The 19,703-nt window shown below is 46.6% G+C and overlaps 1 protein-coding gene across 10 annotated transcripts in view; it reads left to right on the top strand.

Moving 5' to 3' along the window:
• The window catches only part of LOC137335752 (cytosolic purine 5'-nucleotidase-like), a 68,020-nt gene that overhangs the window by 25,252 nt on the left and 23,065 nt on the right, over positions 1-19,703 (top strand). For 8 of the 10 annotated variants that reach the window (XM_068001086.1, XM_068001087.1, XM_068001089.1 and 5 more), the window contains 4 exons: positions 3,074-3,147; positions 3,939-4,056; positions 7,612-7,707; positions 18,257-18,348. In XM_068001086.1, the coding sequence (XP_067857187.1) occupies positions 3,074-3,147; positions 3,939-4,056; positions 7,612-7,707; positions 18,257-18,348 (380 nt within the window). Of the gene's footprint in view, positions 1-3,073; positions 3,148-3,938; positions 4,057-7,611; positions 7,708-7,896; positions 8,007-18,256; positions 18,349-19,703 lie in introns of those variants that run through there. The other 2 variants (XM_068001094.1, XM_068001095.1) reach the window with 2 other exon arrangements.

The raw sequence follows: 19,703 nt of genomic DNA, 5'->3' as shown, positions 1-19,703 counted from the left end.
ATACATCACCCACACTGGGTCAGGACTGAGACCGGTACATACATCACCCACACTGGGTCAGGACTGAGACTGGTACGTACAGTACCCACACTGGGTCAGGACTGAGACCGGTACGTACAGTATTCACACTGGGACAGGACTGAGACCGGTACATACAGTATGCACACTGGGACAGGACTGAGACCGGTACACACATCACCCACACTGGGTCAGGACTGAGACCGGTACGTACAGTATTCACACTGGGACAGGACTGAGACTGGTACATACATCACCCACACTGGGACAGGACTGAGACCGGTACATACAGTATGCACACTGGGTCAGGACTGAGACCGGTACATACATCACCCACACTGGGTCAGGACTGGGACTGGTACATACAGTATGCACACTGGGTCAGGACTGAGACCGGTACATACATCACCCACACTGGGTCAGGACTGAGACCGGTACATACATCACCCACACTGGGACAGGACTGAGACCGGTACATACAGTATGCACACTGGGACAGGACTGAGACCGGTACATACATCACCCACACTGGGTCAGGACTGAGACCGGTACATACAGTATGCACACTGGGACAGGACTGAGACCGGTACATACATCACCCACACTGGGTCAGGACTGAGACCGGTACATACAGTATGCACACTGGGTCAGGACTGAGACTGGTACATACATCACCCACACTGGGACAGGACTGGGACTGGTACATACATCACCCACACTGGGTCAGGACTGAGACCGGTACATACAGTACTCACACTGGGTCAGGACTGGGACTGGTACATACAGTATTCACACTGGGACAGGACTAGGACTGGTGCATACATCACCCACACTGGGACAGGACTGAGACTGGTACATACATCACCCACACTGGGTCAGGACTGAGACTGGTACATACATCACCCACACTGGGACAGGACTGAGACTGGTACATACAGTATGCACACTGGGTCAGGACTGAGACCGGTACATACAGTATGCACACTGGGACAGGACTGAGACCGGTATATACAGTACCCACACTGGGTCAGGACTGAGACCGGTACATACATCACCCACACTGGGACAGGACTGAGACCGGTACATACAGTATGCACACTGGGACAGGACTGAGACCGGTACATACAGTATGCACACTGGGACAGGACTGAGACCGGTACATACATCACCCACACTGGGTCAGGACTGAGACTGGTACGTACAGTACCCACACTGGGTCAGGACTGAGACCGGTACGTACAGTATTCACACTGGGACAGGACTGAGACCGGTACATACAGTATGCACACTGGGACAGGACTGAGACCGGTACATACATCACCCACACTGGGACAGGACTGAGACTGGTACATACAGTATGCACACTGGGTCAGGACTGAGACCGGTACATACAGTATGCACACTGGGACAGGACTGAGACCGGTATATACAGTACCCACACTGGGTCAGGACTGAGACCGGTACATACATCACTCACACTGGGACAGGACTGAGACTGGTACATACAGTATGCACACTGGGACAGGACTGAGACCGGTACATACAGTATGCACACTGGGACAGGACTGAGACCGGTACATACAGTATGCACACTGGGACAGGACTGAGACCGGTACATACATCACCCACACTGGGTCAGGACTGAGACCGGTACATACATCACCCACACTGGGTCAGGACTGAGACTGGTACGTACAGTACCCACACTGGGTCAGGACTGAGACCGGTACGTACAGTATTCACACTGGGACAGGACTGAGACCGGTACATACAGTATGCACACTGGGACAGGACTGAGACCGGTACATACATCACCCACACTGGGTCAGGACTGAGACCGGTACGTACAGTATTCACACTGGGACAGGACTGAGACTGGTACATACAGTACCCACACTGGGTCAGGACTGAGACCGGTACATACATCACCCACACTGGGTCAGGACTGAGACCGGTACGTACAGTACCCACACTGGGTCAGGACTGAGACCGGTACGTACAGTATTCACACTGGGACAGGACTGAGACCGGTACATACAGTATGCACACTGGGACAGGACTGAGACCGGTATATACAGTACCCACACTGGGTCAGGACTGAGACCGGTACGTACAGTATGCACACTGGGTCAGGACTGAGACCGGTACGTACAGTATGCACACTGGGTCAGGACTGAGACCGGTACGTACAGTATGCACACTGGGACAGGACTGAGACCGGTACGTACAGTATGCACACTGGGTCAGGACTGAGACCGGTACGTACAGTATGCACACTGGGTCAGGACTGAGACCGGTACGTACAGTATGCACACTGGGACAGGACTGAGACCGGTACGTACAGTATGCACACTGGGACAGGACTGAGACCGGTACGTACAGTATGCACACTGGGACAGGACTGAGACCGGTACGTACAGTATGCACACTGGGTCAGGACTGAGACCGGTACATACAGTATGCACACTGGGACAGGACTGAGACCGGTATATACAGTACCCACACTGGGTCAGGACTGAGACCGGTACATACAGTATGCACACTGGGTCAGGACTGAGACCGGTACGTACAGTATGCACACTGGGTCAGGACTGAGACCGGTACGTACAGTATGCACACTGGGACAGGACTGAGACCGGTACGTACAGTATGCACACTGGGTCAGGACTGAGACCGGTACGTACAGTACCCACACTGGGATATTTAAAGTTATTTTACTCCCAGTCTCAATTTTTTACCTGTTTTCAATCTAGCTCCCCATCCTTTTAGTTCTCTTATCTGCCATGGACTGTTCCCCAATACAATATTAAAGGCAGGCAGCCTACTCTCAAACCAGTTACATGGTAATTCTCAAGACCAATTCGGAATGGCTCGCTCTCTTTACTCCGAGCTGACTTTTGACAGAACACCTGAGATCAGCATAGCCTTTGTTGGGAGCATGTCCTGCCACTAAGGAACATTGTGTTGAAAATACTGGGCCCTATGCCATGGTGCCACCTTTTTTCCTATTTGTGTAAGAAGTTCAAAATTGTATGTTTTTGTGTTTGATCGGCAGGGTGTTTGTGAACAGGAGTCTGGCACTTGAGAAGATTAAGTGTTTTGGATTTGACTTGGACTACACTCTGGCAGGTAAGAACCATTTAGTTTTCCTGCCTTTAACACTACCAGTTAAACTTAGTGGCGTATTGGGTGAAGGCAGGACCCATGATAGCAATGAGCTACGCAGACCAGAAGGTCCCAGGTTCGAACCCCGATCTGTGCTGAGTTAGTTAATCTCAGCCAGAGCCGCAGTAAGGGCACAATAATTGACTTCAGTTACCTGGGTTATGGAGAGGAGAAATCAATCCGGGTTCCTGCTCCTGATTGTTGTACAGTGACTCTTGCTGGAAAATGCCTGAACAGACATAGGGGTAAGGATATCGGTTGGGCCTCAAGGTCTGATGCCCCTCAAGGTCGAATATCCTGCTCACGTAATCTGTCTTGGCTCAAACATGAATACAGGCCACTTTGGTAAGGTAACAGAGGGGAACTTATCTGTACCCCAACAAGAATCAGTATATTCAGGAGAGGAAAATTAGCACAAAAACTGAATGTTTTAAAAGAAAAAGCCTGTTAGTGTCTGCAAAATAATTCATTGCCACTTACAGGAACGTGAAAAAGATAAGTAGGTACTGTTCGTGGTTACAATATTTTTAAATAATTACATAATATACAAAGATAAATACATCCTGGCTATGGGCTTTAACAAAAATTAGCTGCTTTAATTTCAAAGTAAATGACTTACAAGAGGACAGCTTAAAAAAAATGAGAAGAAACACTTCACTGAATCATGTTGATTGTGTTTTTCATTGCATTGATCTTGTCTAATGATCTATGAATGCTAATGCTGTGTAATACTGAAGTGTGCTTCTGTTGTACAGTCTACAGATCTCCTGACTATGAAGATCTGGGGTTTCAACTGATGATAAATTACTTGGTTTCGATTGGATATCCACAGGAATTACTCCTCTACACATATGACCCCACTTTCCCAACCAGGTAAAACCAGTTTAGTGATATACCTCGACTAAGGAGATAGTTTTACTCAGTGCTCATTCCTTGCAAGGCTATTACTTGTCTGTGGTTACTCCTAGGGAGAAACTAATGTTCAAATGGGGATGGGATATTCTGGTCTGTCATTTGGGGTTTGCTCTGTTATGTCTATGGAGGGGGTGGTACTCTGCTTCTCTTATTGGGATTACTCTGCAGTGTCAGAGAGAGATCGATCTGTAATCTGAAAAGGTTCCACATTTGAAGCTTTTAAGTAAGGTAGAAGCTCATGGTAGTCCTGGTAAATGATATGAGATAGGGTGCTGCTAGTAATGCTATGAAATTTACTGAGGACACCAAGTTATGTGGTCAGGGGTTCAGTGATGAGATGGAAAGTATTTACATCAACCTGGAGAAATCCTGCAATGAAAAATGGAGTTTAATGTGGAGAATCATATATTATTGTGCAGCTTCGCCCCAATAAAAAGGTTACGGGAGGATCTGATAGTGGTTTTCAAATTTCTGAAAGTTTTTGATAGGCTTCATGGTGGAAGGATGTTGCCATTAATTGTGAAATTGGTAACAAGGGGATATAGACTCAGGATTATTGCTAGAAGAATGAAGAGGAAGTTGGAAGAAATATTTTAACGTAGAGGGGTATTAGAACATGGAGTGCCTTCCACAAATGGCTGTTGAGACAATAAATTTATTAAAAAGGGAATTGGATAAGTATTTGAAAAGGAAGAATATAGAAGAATGCGGGGAGTGGGATTAGAGTAGACAGCTCCTGTTCAAGAGCTATCACCAGCTTGGGAATGATGGGCTGAATGGCCTCCTTTTGGATTGTTGATTCTGTAAGTGCTTTGCATGAATTTATCTGTGGTCCATTTTCTGGGGCTGCACAAGTGAATACATGCACGCAAGGAGTTAGAGGAGTTCTGCGATGGTTACGCTTGTGTATGGTTATTCATTAATGTGACACTGGCACCCAGAATAGGAGCATGATGAGCCCACGTTCAGAGGATACCTTTCATTCAGAGTGGAGGTCAAATCAGGAGTGCTTGGTGCAACTTTGTTTGTTTAGCTGTCCAAGAGTAACCTCAGTAACGTAACCATGTCCAGCATGAACCCTTCTCTTATCTGTTACACTATAATAGTGCAAACAGAGGCCTGAACACACATTAAGGGCTTAATACAAATGCCAGCATTTCCAAAGCATGAACACTTTTTTTCTGAGTAGCATGTTGAGTTCAATGACTGTAACTGTAACTTGGATTTTTTTTTAAGCCTAATAAAATTAACTGTCTGATTAGCAATGATTAAAAGAAAACCCAGTTGAGTTCAACTTGGTGAACCATCTTCTGATTGTTCTTAATCAAACAGATAAATATTGATATGCCCAGCTCAGCGATGTATTAGAACAAATATTATGACTAAGAATGAAAGAAGTCAATACCAGATCAATTCTAGACAAAAATCCTTTCTAGGCCTTTACTGAAGAATTGAATTTCACAGTATCAAGTGGTAATTTATATCTTGTGTTACGTTACATAAAATACCAAATGCAATGCATAATCGACAACAAGCCCAACTTGACCCTTCATCCGTGCATCATATCAAACCCCTGAATTTCCCAGATTATCACATTGTCACACTGTGTACTCCCTGCCTTTGACTACCAGTAAAAATTGTTAATTTGGAGGTAAATTTGTGAAATTTGAATAACTGGGTATAGACATCAAAGTTATTTCATGACGGTTATTTTGTTAACTCGAAATGGACTGCCTGCCTGTTTCTGAAAACGAACCGATGAGGAAATCACTTATATGGGGGGAAAAGGTGATCATCAATGTGGATCTGTGTTCTTTGTGAGCTTAGCTAAAGGCATATGTACTGTTAAGATGGGTGGTTGTACACTTACTAGTGAAGAGGATGTGGCATTTGAGAATTGTACAGGCTGTACTGTTGACAAAGGTGCTGGTATTTCCACAATATACAATCTCCCATACAAATTGCTTGCATGGCATGAAGTACATGGTATGGCATATACATAGCAGCACTTCTACGAAATACACTGTATTGAATGTACGCAGAATACTTGGGAGAGTTAAATACTATACAGTGATTATAAAGCACTTTATCAAGTTGAAACGTTTGAAAGCAGTTCACACTATGAATTCCTTTTGAAGAGCAGCAATAATTGTGTAAGTCGATTCAGCAGCCGTTGCTAATGCCGTTGGGTTTTTTCATGCTTGATCTCACGCTGAGCGATCGCCACTGACTCTAACCTGAATCCCCACTCAACCTAAGCCTCGGGCCCTTGTCAGCACCTTCCCTGCAGTCTTGCCATGCCAGAATCTGACTCGGGGTCTGGCTTCAACCCCAGCTTGCATGCTTCTAAGCTCCACACATCCCAACCCTGACTTAGCTTTGTACCCTCTCTCCACATCCATTGCAGCTACATCTGACCCAATCCACATCGGTCTAGTCCTGGCCTCTGTTTGGAATATCAACCAATCTGATATTTTTATTGGCTTGAAATTATGAAAATTGTTCTGACTATTATCCATTTTTAAAACAACTCTCTATTTCATTAACAAGTCCTGGAAATATTGCCTTCCCTGCCCGATCTTTTCTTGCCACAGGATGAATTGTTGGGTGGCACGTCACCGTCTTTCCATCTTTGCCCTTTTTATTACGTGCAATTTTCATCTGACCAATACATTTAGGGTCTGCTAAACAACTTTGTCAACTTTGTTAATTTTATGGACTTCAATAGCTCAGGCCTTTCAGCAGCTTTCCATGATGGATATTTTTGATGGTGTGACAACGAGTGGACTTTTCACATGAATGTGGGATTTAAAGCACAGATGGGACCTACACTCAACCTACCTGCTGTTGCTGACTCCTCTACCAGAGCGTTTTAGCTGATGCTCAGTTGCAAAGGTCCAGTTATTAAAGTGGTAAATCTGAATAAAGTCAACTGCTCATTGGCTTGGTTATATTCTGTGGGAAAGTTAAGAAGAAGTGAAGGGGAAATGAGGAGAAATGTTTTCACACAGAGGGTTGTTAAGATCTGGAACGCACTACCTGAAAGCGCAGTGGAATCAGATTCCGTAGCAACTTCCAAAAGGGAATTGGACATGTACTTGAAGAGGACTAATTTGCAGGGTTATGGGGAAAAAGCTGGGATGTGGGACTGAATTGGACAGCTCTTTCAAAATGCTGGCATAGGCACGACGGGCTGAATGGCCTCCTTCTGTGCTGTAAGATTTCATGATTCGAAGTAAATCAGAAAGCATAGATTCCATCTCAGGGTAACTGAGTGTTTGCCCGAGGCGCCTTCTAAAAATAGGGTGCTAAATCCTTGGAGCTTTACAGTCTGCATTTAGTGAGAGACAGTTTGAGAAACGATAGTGGAATGTGGAAACTAAAATACATGACCAGAAAAAGTGATCTGACCCTCAATTAACTGCCACTTGTGGTGTGAATCAATCACCTTCTTTTGTCTGTATGCATCTTACGACAAGCCTCCATTTTAACCTGTTTCTTTTTATTTTGCAGGGGGTTAGTGTTTGATACTCTGTATGGAAACCTCCTGAAAGTGGACTCTCATGGAAACATCTTGGTGTGTGCTCACGGCTTCAGCTTCCTCAAGGGGTACGTCTCACTTTTTCAATTTTCTGTAGCAGATCATTAGTGTGACGGGATTTTCAATTCTCATGGTTCTGTGACTTCAGTTGCACAGTAAGTCAGTCGTCCATTGCAGCCTGAACTGCTGAATTGAGCTTTTATCATTCCACACAGATTGGAGGGGTTTCTCCTTCTGAGCATGGCTGGGGTCGATGTACACACAAAGCTGCTTGCTGACTGGAGAGGTCTGGAACAACCCTTTTTCTCGGTATCCAGTATTGTAGCTGTACAAACATGGAGACGATCAATGGACACAAAGGTCTAAAGTAGGTGCTGCAGCCCTTGATTGGGGCGGGTAGTGGAGGGGTGCGCTCAAGAAGGCCGTTTGAGGCTGTCTGGGGGAAGGGGTGCGGGGTTGGGCTGCAGTCCGTAGGATTGAAGGGTGGGACATGTTCTGCAGACGTGGGATAGGGCTGCAATGGTCTGTGGTAGTGGAGGTTGGTCCCTACCCTGGAGGAACTGAGGTTTCCTGAACATAAGAAATGGGAGCAGGAGTAGGCCATATGGCCCCTCGAGCCTGCTCCGCCTTTAATCAGATCATGGCTGATCTTCGACCTCGACTCCGCTTTCCTGCCCAATCCCCATATTTGATTCCCCAAAAGTCCAAAAATCTATCTCGCCCTGCCTTGAATATACTCAACGACTGAGCATCCACAGCCCTCTGGGGTAGAGAATTCCAAAGATTCACAACCCTTTGAGTGAAGAAATTCCTCCTCATCTCAGTCTTTAATGGCCCACCCCTTATCCTGCGACTATGCCCCCCAGTTCTAAATTCTCCAGCCAGGGGAAACAACCTCTCAGCATCTACCCTGTCAAGCCCCCTCAGAATCTTATATGTTTCAATGAGATCACCTCTCATTCTTCTAAACTTCAGAGAGTATAGGTCCATTTTACTCAATCTCTCCTCATAGGACAACCCTCTCATCCCAGGAATTAATCTGGTGAACCTTCGTTGCACTGCCTCTCAAGCAAGTATATCCTTCCTTAGATAAGGAGAGCAAAACTGTACACAGTACACCAGGTGAGGTTTCACCAAAGCCCTATACAATTGTAGTAAGACTTCCTTACTCTTGTACTCCAACTTGTACTCCTGTGAAACATGAGGCAGTCTGTAAAAGCATGGAGTGCTTACACAGGGGTGCTGACGAGAAATGTTCAGTGTTGTGAAACATGTCAAAGGAATATATGTTGTAGGGAGTGAAGTGTTGCAATGCTGGATTCTTCACCTTTAAACACAGAAATGTTTGGCAGGCACAGCTGCCGATGCCACTCCAGTAATAGTGAGAAGATCAAAGGAAATATTATTCCAATTCCACCAACCCTTGCTTTCTGAATATTCTTTTACATCACTCGTCCAGAGAAAGGAGTCTCAGCATTTATGCAGAAATCAAGTGTGCTATCGGACATGCTTTACCAACAGACACAGACAGTTGTGAAAAGAATAGATTTGCTGTATCCTTTGATCAGTGATCAACTGAATTAGCATCATTTTTGAGATTGACTAATCTTACCGCCCACTTTGTGCCCAGTAGAAAATGGCTTTTGGGTGGTATGGGTACAATTTGCAGTGTAAGCTCCAAAAGGCACCTATAAGGGTTTCAGGGGGGGCGGGCTGAGTTTGGGGTTTAGGTGGAGATGGTAAGAATAGACTGTGTGGGATTTAAAGTTGAACTTGGAGTCGAACAAGACGCTGAGGCTGCACACAGTCTGGTTCAGCCTGAACGAGCGGCCGGGGAGGGAGATTTATTCAGTGAAAAAGGAGCAAAGTTCATGGTAGGGACTGAAAATGATGGCATTGGCATTCCCAATGTTGAGCTGGAAGCAACTTGTGGCTCATCCATGGTCTGATGTTGGACAAGCAATGTGATAGTGTGGTTGAGGGCTGTGGGGCGAGTTTCTGTCAATGCCAGGATGTCAGTAGGTTTGACCATGATGAGATTGTGAATGGCAATGGGTTTGTTTGCAAGGAAACAAGCATTCTGGAGGACAGTATGGAGAGGGATGGTATTGTAGATTTGCTGGTGGGGTGGGGACTGCATCGTAGGGGATGAGTGACATAGGGAGGAGATTGGAAAAGTTAACCCCCAAGCAGGGTGCTGGGTGAGATGGTTGTTGGGAGCAGAGAATGGGGCAATTGGGCCTGCTGCTCTGGGAGAGCAAATGACCGGTGCCAAAGAATACTAAGGGAGGTGTAGAGGAATGCATTGTACTCATTTAAGAAGAACATATCTACATTCTCCATTTAGTGAATTATCTGTCAGTGTGTGGTCAGCTTACACATGTACTTCAATGACAGCCAGCTTTAACTCTCCACCACCACCCTTCATTCCATGACTGTTGTGCTGACCAGTTGCATGTCTGACATCAAGTTACGATTGAGCCGGAATTTCCTCTAGCTCAAAATTGGCGGAACCAAAGTTATCCTGTTTGGCTCCCACCAAAAACTTTACACCTTATTCCCGAAATCCATCCCCCTTCCCATCTGCTCAATGAAGCTGAATTCAACAGTACACAATCAGCGTTTTCTGTTTGACCCTCAAATGAGCTTCAAACCCTTCAGTTGGTCCATTACCAAGACTGCCTACTTCCACCTTTTGTAATATCAACTGCTTCTGAAACCCTCCTTCAGGCCTCCAGGCTTGACGTTTCCACCACTGCCCTTACTGGCTCCATTTACATAAACTCCCAACTCCTCAGAGCCCCACTGGCCATGTCTTATCCCATTCAATTCTTCCCCCCCCCCTGTCCTCGCTCACCTTCAATGGCTCCCTGAATTCCAGCATGTTGACTTCCAAACCTTCAGACTGGTTTGCAAATTCCTCCATGGCCTCACTCCACCCTACCTTTGCAGCCTCCACCAGTCTCACTTCCTTGTACACTTCCTCCACTCTTCTCACTCTGGTCGACTTCCACTTTCAGGCATCATGCCCTGCACGCTGGAATTTTCTTTCTAAACCTTTCGCCTTGTTACTTTCGAAACCCTCCTCAAAACCCACCTGTTCAACTACACCTTCAGTCACCTATAACTCCCCTCACAACGCCTGCTTGGTTTCCAGTCCCCCTTTTGAAGCACCTCGGGATAGTTTGGGCCATTAAAGGTGCTGTATCAGTTTTAGGGTTGCTGTATAAGGGTGTATCAGACTTCAGTTGACTTTCTTCCACGGCCCCAGTTTTAACTCTGGGCCAGTTTTGGGCAGGTGGGTAGTGGTGTGAGTTAGAAACTCGCCTGCTGCTCCAGATTTTAACTCCCAGGCCTCATTCAAATCCCACCGGTCGATATCCCACCGTTCCGGGCGGGGAGCGACGGAAAATCGCACGGCCTGGAGACCACTCGCTGAGACCAGGTAAGTGGCAGGATTGGCTGCTGGGGCTGTCCTGTTATGGGGGTTGGGGGGGGTCTTGCAATTGGGAAGGGAGGTGGGAGCCCACCGTAAAGGAGCAGAAGTATAAAAAAAGTTTTAAAACTTATCTTTTTGGATATTTTCTGGGATGGCCTGGTGGTAAACACTGTCTTCCTGCTCAGATCGACAAATTATTTTTTTTATTGGTTCATTGGATGTGGGCGTCGCTGGCGAGGCCGGCATTTATTGCCCACCCCTAATTGCCCTTGAGAAGGTGGTGGTGAGCCGCCTTCTTGAACCGATCCAGTCTGTGTGGTGAAGGTTCTCCCACAGTGCTGTTAGGTAGGGAATTCCAGGATTTTGACCCAGCGACGATGAAGGAACGGCGATATATTTCCAAGTCGGGATGGTGTGTGACTTGGAGGGGAACATGCAGGTGGTGTTGTTCCCATGTGCCTGCTGCTCTTGTCCTTCTAGGTGGTAGAGGTCGCGGGTTTGGGAGGGGCTGTTCAAGAAGCCTTGGCGAGTTGCTGCAGTTCATCCTGTGGATGGTACACACTGCAGCCACTGTACGCCGGTGGTGAAGGGAGTGAATGTTTAGGGTGGTGGATGGGGTGCCAATCAAGCGGGCTGCTTTGTCCTGGATGGTGTCAAGCTTCTTGAGTGTTGTTGGAGCTGCACTCATCCAGGCAAGTGTATGCACATGTTAAAAAGGACCCCGCCAGCATTGGGTGGCTGTCAGTTGAGCAGGTTGAAATTGTGATCAATAGACTCCAGGGCAGGTAAGTAACCTGGGCGATTTTAACTGCCCACCTACCTAGATTCCGCCAGGTGGATGGGATTAAAATCCCTGCCTCCCCCCCAATATTTCTTATTTTCCCAATCAGTTGGTTGATTTGCAAATCAGAAGTTCTCTTTACCAAACAGAAGCCTCTGATGACATTTAGCCTTAATCCTTTGGTATAAATAGCTGGTTCTTAAGCTCTGGGTCTGAGATTCTTCACATAGCTGTGGCTTAAGTGAACTGCATTATGTCATAAACTGGTCTTGTCCCTTGCTGTTCAACTCGGTGGTCACAGGCCTCTCTTGTGCCTTTAATACTTTCAAAGCAAGTAGAGATCAAAAGAATTAGCTGCGATCAACAGGAAGGAATGCAGCAAAATAAGACGTAGGATAAAACCCTGCAAGGCACCGCTGCATTTGGGCTATTCTCAGCCATTGTCTCATCACTTGGGGGTAAATCGGTTATAGGCTACAAATAGCCAGCAGCTTCTTAGTGCAGCAAACACAGTTAAGAATTGTTTGAAATGAATGAGAAAAAAAACATGCATCATGGAGATTTCAACAGTGCTTGGGCTGCTCTGGGAGACAGGAATGTCACCGATGCAGGTTCTTCAAAGAGGATGGTTCAGACCATGTCTTAAAGAATGTTCCCACCATTAAGCATTTGACAGGCTTTGGAATGAGAGCTGGTTCGTGTCTTAGGTCAGTGGCCCATGTATGACAGCCAGATCTCAGGTGCACCTGACAGGCCACTGTTTCACTCATTAGATACGAGAAATCATTTGAACACTCTGTAGATCTCTAACATTCAGGATAATAATGTACAATCGGAATTTTATTCAACCAGGGAACACCTTTCATTTGTACAATCCAGGCAAGTGTGTGGGTGTGGGCGGGGGGTTGCGAGGTGTAAGTGCGGGGTGTGGGCACAGGGTGTGGTCGCAGGTTATGGGTACGGGTTGTGGTTGCGGGGTGCAGGCGCAGGGTGCTGGATGCAGATTGTAGCTCAGTCTGCGACCTCCCGGGTAAGATTGCAGTGCACCTCATCATCAAGCTGCCTTGTATCTCTGGGAACATTCCTCCTGTAAAAAATGTACAGCAGTAATTGGACTGAATGTTTTAATACACTGCAGTCACAAAAGACAGTGGTGCGGTGTTAGCATGCACTGGAGCATCAAAAGGCTGTGCCCCAGATTAAGACACAGGCTCACAAAGCCTGTTTATTTTTTTATATATCTCAGCAGCAATATCAGGGAAACCCCTAAGCACTTCTGCTCCTTCTGGCCCCACAAGGAAAGTCAAACAAAAGTGAAAAGACTCACCCTTTTTGGGCTCCGTCTGGCCCCGACTCCTCTTCCTGCTCGATTGGCCTGGTGTGAAACCCACAATAGCTTCCATGCTCAGGCCTCTGGTTAAAATGGGCCCCAATGACATCATCGGTTTCGGGCAGGTGTCTCTCTTACCTGCTCAGAAGAGCAGGTTAAGATCACGGGAACCCACGATCCGGAGGGCAGCGGGACCTCGGTGGTTATTCCCCACGGGCGATTTTAACCGCCTACCCGCCCAGTCTTTCGCCGGGCAGGCAGGCAGGATTAAAATCGCACCTTCAGAGTGAAAGTCACTCCGTGCTGCGTGTGTGCACTTCCAGTTCCACACTGGCAGGCGTGGGAAGCCCAGGAGCAGCTTGCCTGCTTCTTACCATCCACAACGTCAATAAGCTGAGAAGTTCACAGGAGAGCAGGGAAACTGCAAAATAAAATGAAAGAGAAATTCTGTTTGGACTCGGTAAAGTTGTAGTCTGAGTTTATCCAGTATTTGGAAGATTTCAATAAAATGTCGGAGTGTGATCTCTTTCCGAGAACTTGTGTCAGTATTGTAGCAGTGCTTTTAACACTTGTATATTTATATCTGCGTACTCTGGTCCCAAATCCTTGATGACAAGGCAGCAGCTATTGTTGAAATGCAGTGAGTGACACAACAAACAACTGGGTAATGTGGAGTGTCGCACCAGTTGCTCACATAGCAGAATGCTGAGAAAGGCACTTCAAAAGGAAATGTGCAAAATGTGTTTAATCTCAACCTAGAATGAGACTGACTTATGTTTCTTGGAAAATTATAAGAGTTTATTTACTGCACTCCTCCTCTGTCCTCCTCCTAGTGTGGCTGCTGGTCTCAGATGAGCATGTGGCAGGTGGCGCAGGCTTCAGTGTAATCTTCACCAAGGTTGTTCTCATGTCAGAACAACAGAAAGTGAAGTAAGGTTCTGTTCTTTGTTCACTGGCCACTCAGGGTTGGGCCGAGAATGGATTTAAATGAATTGTAGCATCATACCAATCTGCAAGAACGTAAACTAGGGATACAGCACTGTAGGGAAGCTGCTTCTCCCAGTCTAGTGCTCACAACGTCAACAGCCAATCCTCTCCTCGGGTACTGTTTTGCTCCCTTCCTTTTCAAAACTCTGGTTAACATCCATTCCTTAGACAACCCACCCTTGACCCCTCTCCAACAGCCACCTCCAGCTCCAACCTCTCCATCTTTTCTCAAACATGGCATTGCCACTCAGCGCTGTGTCCAGCTCTCCCACCATCCTGTTCCGATCTCTTCAGTCTGGTTTTCACCCTGTCTGCAGCCAAAGTCACCCCAGTCACGATCATCATGGGTACCCCTTGTGAGTGCGACCACAGTACCTTATCCCTCCTCACTCTCCCTGACCTCTGCACAGCCTTTGTTAAAGTTGACCACTCCATCCTTCTCCACTGCCTCTCCTCTGCAGTCTGTCTCCATGGGGCCACCTTTCATACCTATCTCAGCAGAGCCAGAGCATCTCTTGCAATGCCTTCTCTTCCCTTGCCATTTCCAGCGTGTTCCAAGTTTCCATCCTTGGCCCCCTCCAATTCCTCATCTACATACTGCCTCTTGGCAACATTATCTATAAACATGGGTTCAGCTTCCACATGTATGCTGACAACACCCAACTTCACCTCTCTACCATGGGCGGTGCTGCCCGACTGCTTCACTGACTTCAAGTTGCGGATGATGCAGAACTTTCTGCATCCCAGCCATGGCAACAACAAAGCCGTTGTGTTCAGCCACTGCCAGAAACTTTGCAAATCAAGTCTGATCTCAGTCCCCTTTTTGCTGCTCACTCAAGTTGAACCCAACTTGGTGTCCTGTTTGACCTTGAGTTCAAACAATACCTCCAGTCCGTCTGCCTACTTCTATCTCTGAAATATCGCCTGCCTCTATACCTATCTTCCCCCCACCCTACCACTGGTGCTGAAACCAATCATGCATGCATGCCTTCATCACCCCAAGGGTTAACTTCTCCAACGCTTTCCTTGCTGGCCACCTGAGGCACCCTCTACATGAACTCCAAATTACCCTGAACTCCACTCCACGCATCACCTATCATGCCTGTCCTTGCCCACCTCCTTTTAGCTTCCTCTCTCCCCTGCCCGCCCCCCCACCCCGTGCATTAATTTCATTGTTTACAAACCAGTGCATGGCCTCACCCCACATTAGTTCCACAACCTTCTCCAGCCATGCGTCCCTCCTGGTTGCATCTGCACATTGCCCTCCATCTGTTCCACCACGAGGGAGTAGAGTCTTCAGCCATCTTGCCTCCACACTGTAGAATTTTCTTCCCAAAGCTCTTCAGTTTGTGACTGTTTTGCCCCATTTTCAAAATATTTCCGACTATTCCTTTGGCAACCTCCCCTGATTCTACTCCTACTCCTGCTCAAGTCCATTGTATGAAGTATATATAAGACATTTCACCACATTAAAGGTGCTGTATGAGTGGGGTTAGTATTACATATGAGTGCTCCCCCATGTTGCACTGTGGGATTAAAATTGGACATGGGTATCCCTCTCCCCATTGGACTGTGTGATCAATATTATGCATGAAGATTCCCTACTGTAGAAATACTGCCCAGGCAAATCCCAAGAACAAAAATTTAAAAATTACAACATGGAAACTGGCCATTCGGGATAATCAGTCCATGCTGGTGTTTATCCTCCAGACGAGCAGTCGTCCTAATCCCACAAGCTGCTCTGTTTCCATATCCTTCAATCACCTACCTCTAACCTATTCTCAAATGAAGACGATCCCTGGTAGTGCATTCCACAGCCTCACAATCCTCTGTGTAAAAAGCCCTCTTCTGTTCCCTGTCCTAAATCTCTTGCATTTAATGTTATATCTATGGCCCCCGTTCATCAGTCATCCTCAATCACTGGAAACAATAGGGGTAATTTGAACTTTTGGCAATGGTGTAAAATGGAAGCTAACGGATTAGCCGCCCATTATAAACTCAGTCAATGGAAAGGATTATCAGACGGGGTGCACAATGGACAGCTAATCCGAAGTCTCCCATTATAAACCCTGTCAGTGGAAAAGATTATCAGACAGGGTGCACAATGGACAGCTAATCCGAAGTCTCCCATTATAAACCCCGTCAATGGAAAGGATTATCAGACGGGGTGCACAATGGACAGCTAATCCGAAGTCTCCCATTATAAACCCCGTCAATGGAAAGGATTATCAGACAGGGTGCACAATGGACAGCTAATCCGATGTCTCCCATTATAAACCCCGTCAATGGAAAGGATTATCAGACGGGGTGCACAATGGACGGCTAATCCGAAGTCTCCCATTATAAACCCCGTCAATGGAAAAGATTATCAGACGGGGTGCACAATGGGCGGCTAATCCGAAGTCTCCCATTATAAACCCCGTCAATGGAAAAGATTATCAGACGGGGTGCACAATGGACAGCTAATCCGATGTCTCCCATTATAAACCCCGTCAATGGAAAGGATTATCGGACGGGGTGCACAATGGACAGCTAATCCGATGTCTCCCATTATAAACCCCGTCAATGGAAAGGATTATCGGACAGGGTGCACAATGGACGGCTAATCCGATGTCTCCCATTATAAACCCCGTCAATGGAAAGGATTATCGGACGGGGTGCACAATGGACAGCTAATCCGAAGTCTCCCATTATAAACCCCATAGTGTTCAGTTCCATTCGCAACCCCTCAGATAATGAAGCAGTCCGAGCCCGCATGCAGCAAGACCTGGACAACATCCAGGCTTGGGCTCATAAGTGGCAAGTAACATTCGCGCCAGATAAGTGCCAGGCAATGACCATCTCCAACAAGAGAAACTCTAACCACCTCCCCTTGACATTCAACAGCAATACCATCGCCGAATCACCCACCATCAACATCCTGGGGGTCACCATTGACCAGAAACTGAACTGGACCAGCCATATAAATACTGTGGCTATGAGAGCAGGTCAGAGGCTGGGTGTTCTGCGGCGAGTGACTCACCTCCTGACTCCCCAAAGCCTTTCCACCATCTACAAGGCACAAGTCAGGAGTGTGATGGAATACTCTCCACTTGCCTGGATGAGTGCAGCTCCAACAACACTCAAGAAGCTCGACACCATCCAAGATAAAGCAGCCCACTTGATTGGCACCCCATCCATCACCCTAAACATTCACTCCCTTCACCACCGGCGCACTGTGGCTGCAGTGTGTACCATCCACAGGATGCACTGCAGCAACTCGCCAAGGCTTCTTCGACAGCACCTCCCAAACCCGCGACCTCTGCCACCTAGAAGGACAAGAGCAGCAGGCACATGGGAACAACACCACCTGCACGTTCCCCTCCAAGTCACACACCATCCCGACTTGGAAATATATCGCTGTTCCTTCATCGTCGCTGGGTCAAAATCCTGGAACTCCCTTCCTAACAGCACTGTGGGAGAACCGTCACCACACGGACTGCAGCGGTTCAAGAAGGCGGCTCACCACCACCTTCTCGAGGGCAATTAGGGATGGGCAATAAATGCTGGCCTTGCCAGCGACGCCCACATCCCGTGAACGAATAAAAAAAAAAAAAAAAAAAACCCCGTCACTGGAAAGGATTATCGGACGGGGTGCACAATGGACAGCTAATCCGATGTCTCCCATTATAAACCCCGTCAATGGAAAGGATTATCAGACGGGGTGCACAATGGACGGCTAATCCGAAGTCTCCCATTATAAACCCCGTCACTGGAAAGGATTATCGGACAGGGTGCACAATGGGCGGCTAATCTGATGTCTCCCATTATAAACCCCGTCACTGGAAAGGATTATCGGACGGGGTGCACAATGGGCGGCTAATCTGATGTCGCCCGTTTTTTACACCATCGCTGAAAGATAACATTACCCCCAGTTTGTTTCCATCTGCACTGTTACATCCTTTCATAACACCTCTCTCAAATCACTCTTCTTTTGCCATGACTGTTGCAAGAAGAATCTATAGTGTTGAGTTGAACAGTTCTGTTGAGTTATCTCATTCGAAACTTTCCTGTAACCTCTACGTCATTGTGTTCCATCAGAGCAGAGATTCTTGAGAAGTACCCCAGCAAGTTTATCCAAAGAGACGACATGGAACGCTTTTACATCCTCAACACCCTCTTTAACTTGGCTGGTAGGTTGGAACACTTCCTACATGCCCCAAGGTACAATGTTCTGTTTGCAGTGTCACCTAACTGGATGAAACCTGTTGGTCTGAGCCTACTAGGAGGTACCTCTCCCACTGTCAGGGGCAGACAATTGTAGGCAACGTACCTGTGATTTTTTTGATACACGGTGACATCTCCCTATGGGAGCGGACTCCGAAGATTTACCCCATTGTGTACACTAGAGTTTCAGATCCGCAGAACTGAGTTAGGCTGGTGGTGGCGACAGCTGCAGCTTTGGGTGCAGTCAGCTTCTATTGACTAGTTCTGTGTTGTATTCCTTCCACGTGCAGCCTTTCCTGTTTGCATTGTTGGTGTTTTTGTCTTTTTTTTGTTCAGTTACAATATTTCAGCCTTTTTCAGTTCTCCAATAAAACTTGGAGCAGCCATTTAACTTTCCTCACTGAAGGAGGCCAGTTGTGTTCAGTCCAATATGCACAGACTGGCAGAAAATAAATGTTCTGTTAGCATTGTCACCTTACAGCAGTGTCAGCCGAGACTCCGTTGGTGGCACTCTTGCCTCTGAGTCAGAAGGTTGAGGGTTCAAGTCCCACTCCAGAGACTTGAGCACAATCTCAGTTGACACTGCAGTGCTGAGGGAGTGCTGCACTGCTGGAGATACTGTTTTTTGGATGAGACATTTAACCGAGGTCCTGTTTGCCTCTCAGGTGGATGTAAAAGATCCTAAACCTTTGAAAGAGCAGGGGAGTTCTCCAGGAGTCCTGGCCAATATTTATCCCTCAACCAACATTACAAAAACAGCTTAATTGGTCATTTCTCTCATTGCAGTTTGTGGGACCTTGCTGTGTACAAATTGGCTGCCACATCTCCCTACATTACAACGGTGACCACACTTTGAAAGTAATTTATTAGCTGTGAAGTGCTTTGGGATGTTGTGAGGTCATGAAAAGTGCTATATAAATGCAAGTCTTTCTTTCTTTCTTTCTAAAGATCGCCTGCAGTTATTATTTTCTCTATTACTTTGGACAAAACTCAGACGCATAATCCAAGATTGTTAAAAATGAACTCACACAATTATGAAATATAATCAAATTTAAAGAATGTATTTTAGGGGTTTTTAGTGTTCACAAATAAACACCAAATCAGAATTTTTCAATTTTTGGAATGGAGGGAGAGGGCTGGTTGTCAATTTCACCCAAAACCAAAAAAGGCAACTTGCACGACAGATAGAAAGTCTTTGAATAACTTTGTAACCTGAGCTTTTGCACTTGTGGGTGTTGGGCTTCATAGTTAAATAGGCCGCTGACACTCACTGTCGAGACTCACACATGAAGAGTGCAATGTACCAAACTTTTGCTGCCAT

This window comes from Heptranchias perlo, chromosome 20 (assembly GCF_035084215.1).
Source record: "Heptranchias perlo isolate sHepPer1 chromosome 20, sHepPer1.hap1, whole genome shotgun sequence".
Lineage (NCBI taxonomy): Eukaryota > Metazoa > Chordata > Chondrichthyes > Hexanchiformes > Hexanchidae > Heptranchias > Heptranchias perlo.
The sequence above is the reverse complement of the archived record's forward strand: the minus strand, read 5'-3'. Positions and strand labels throughout refer to the sequence as shown.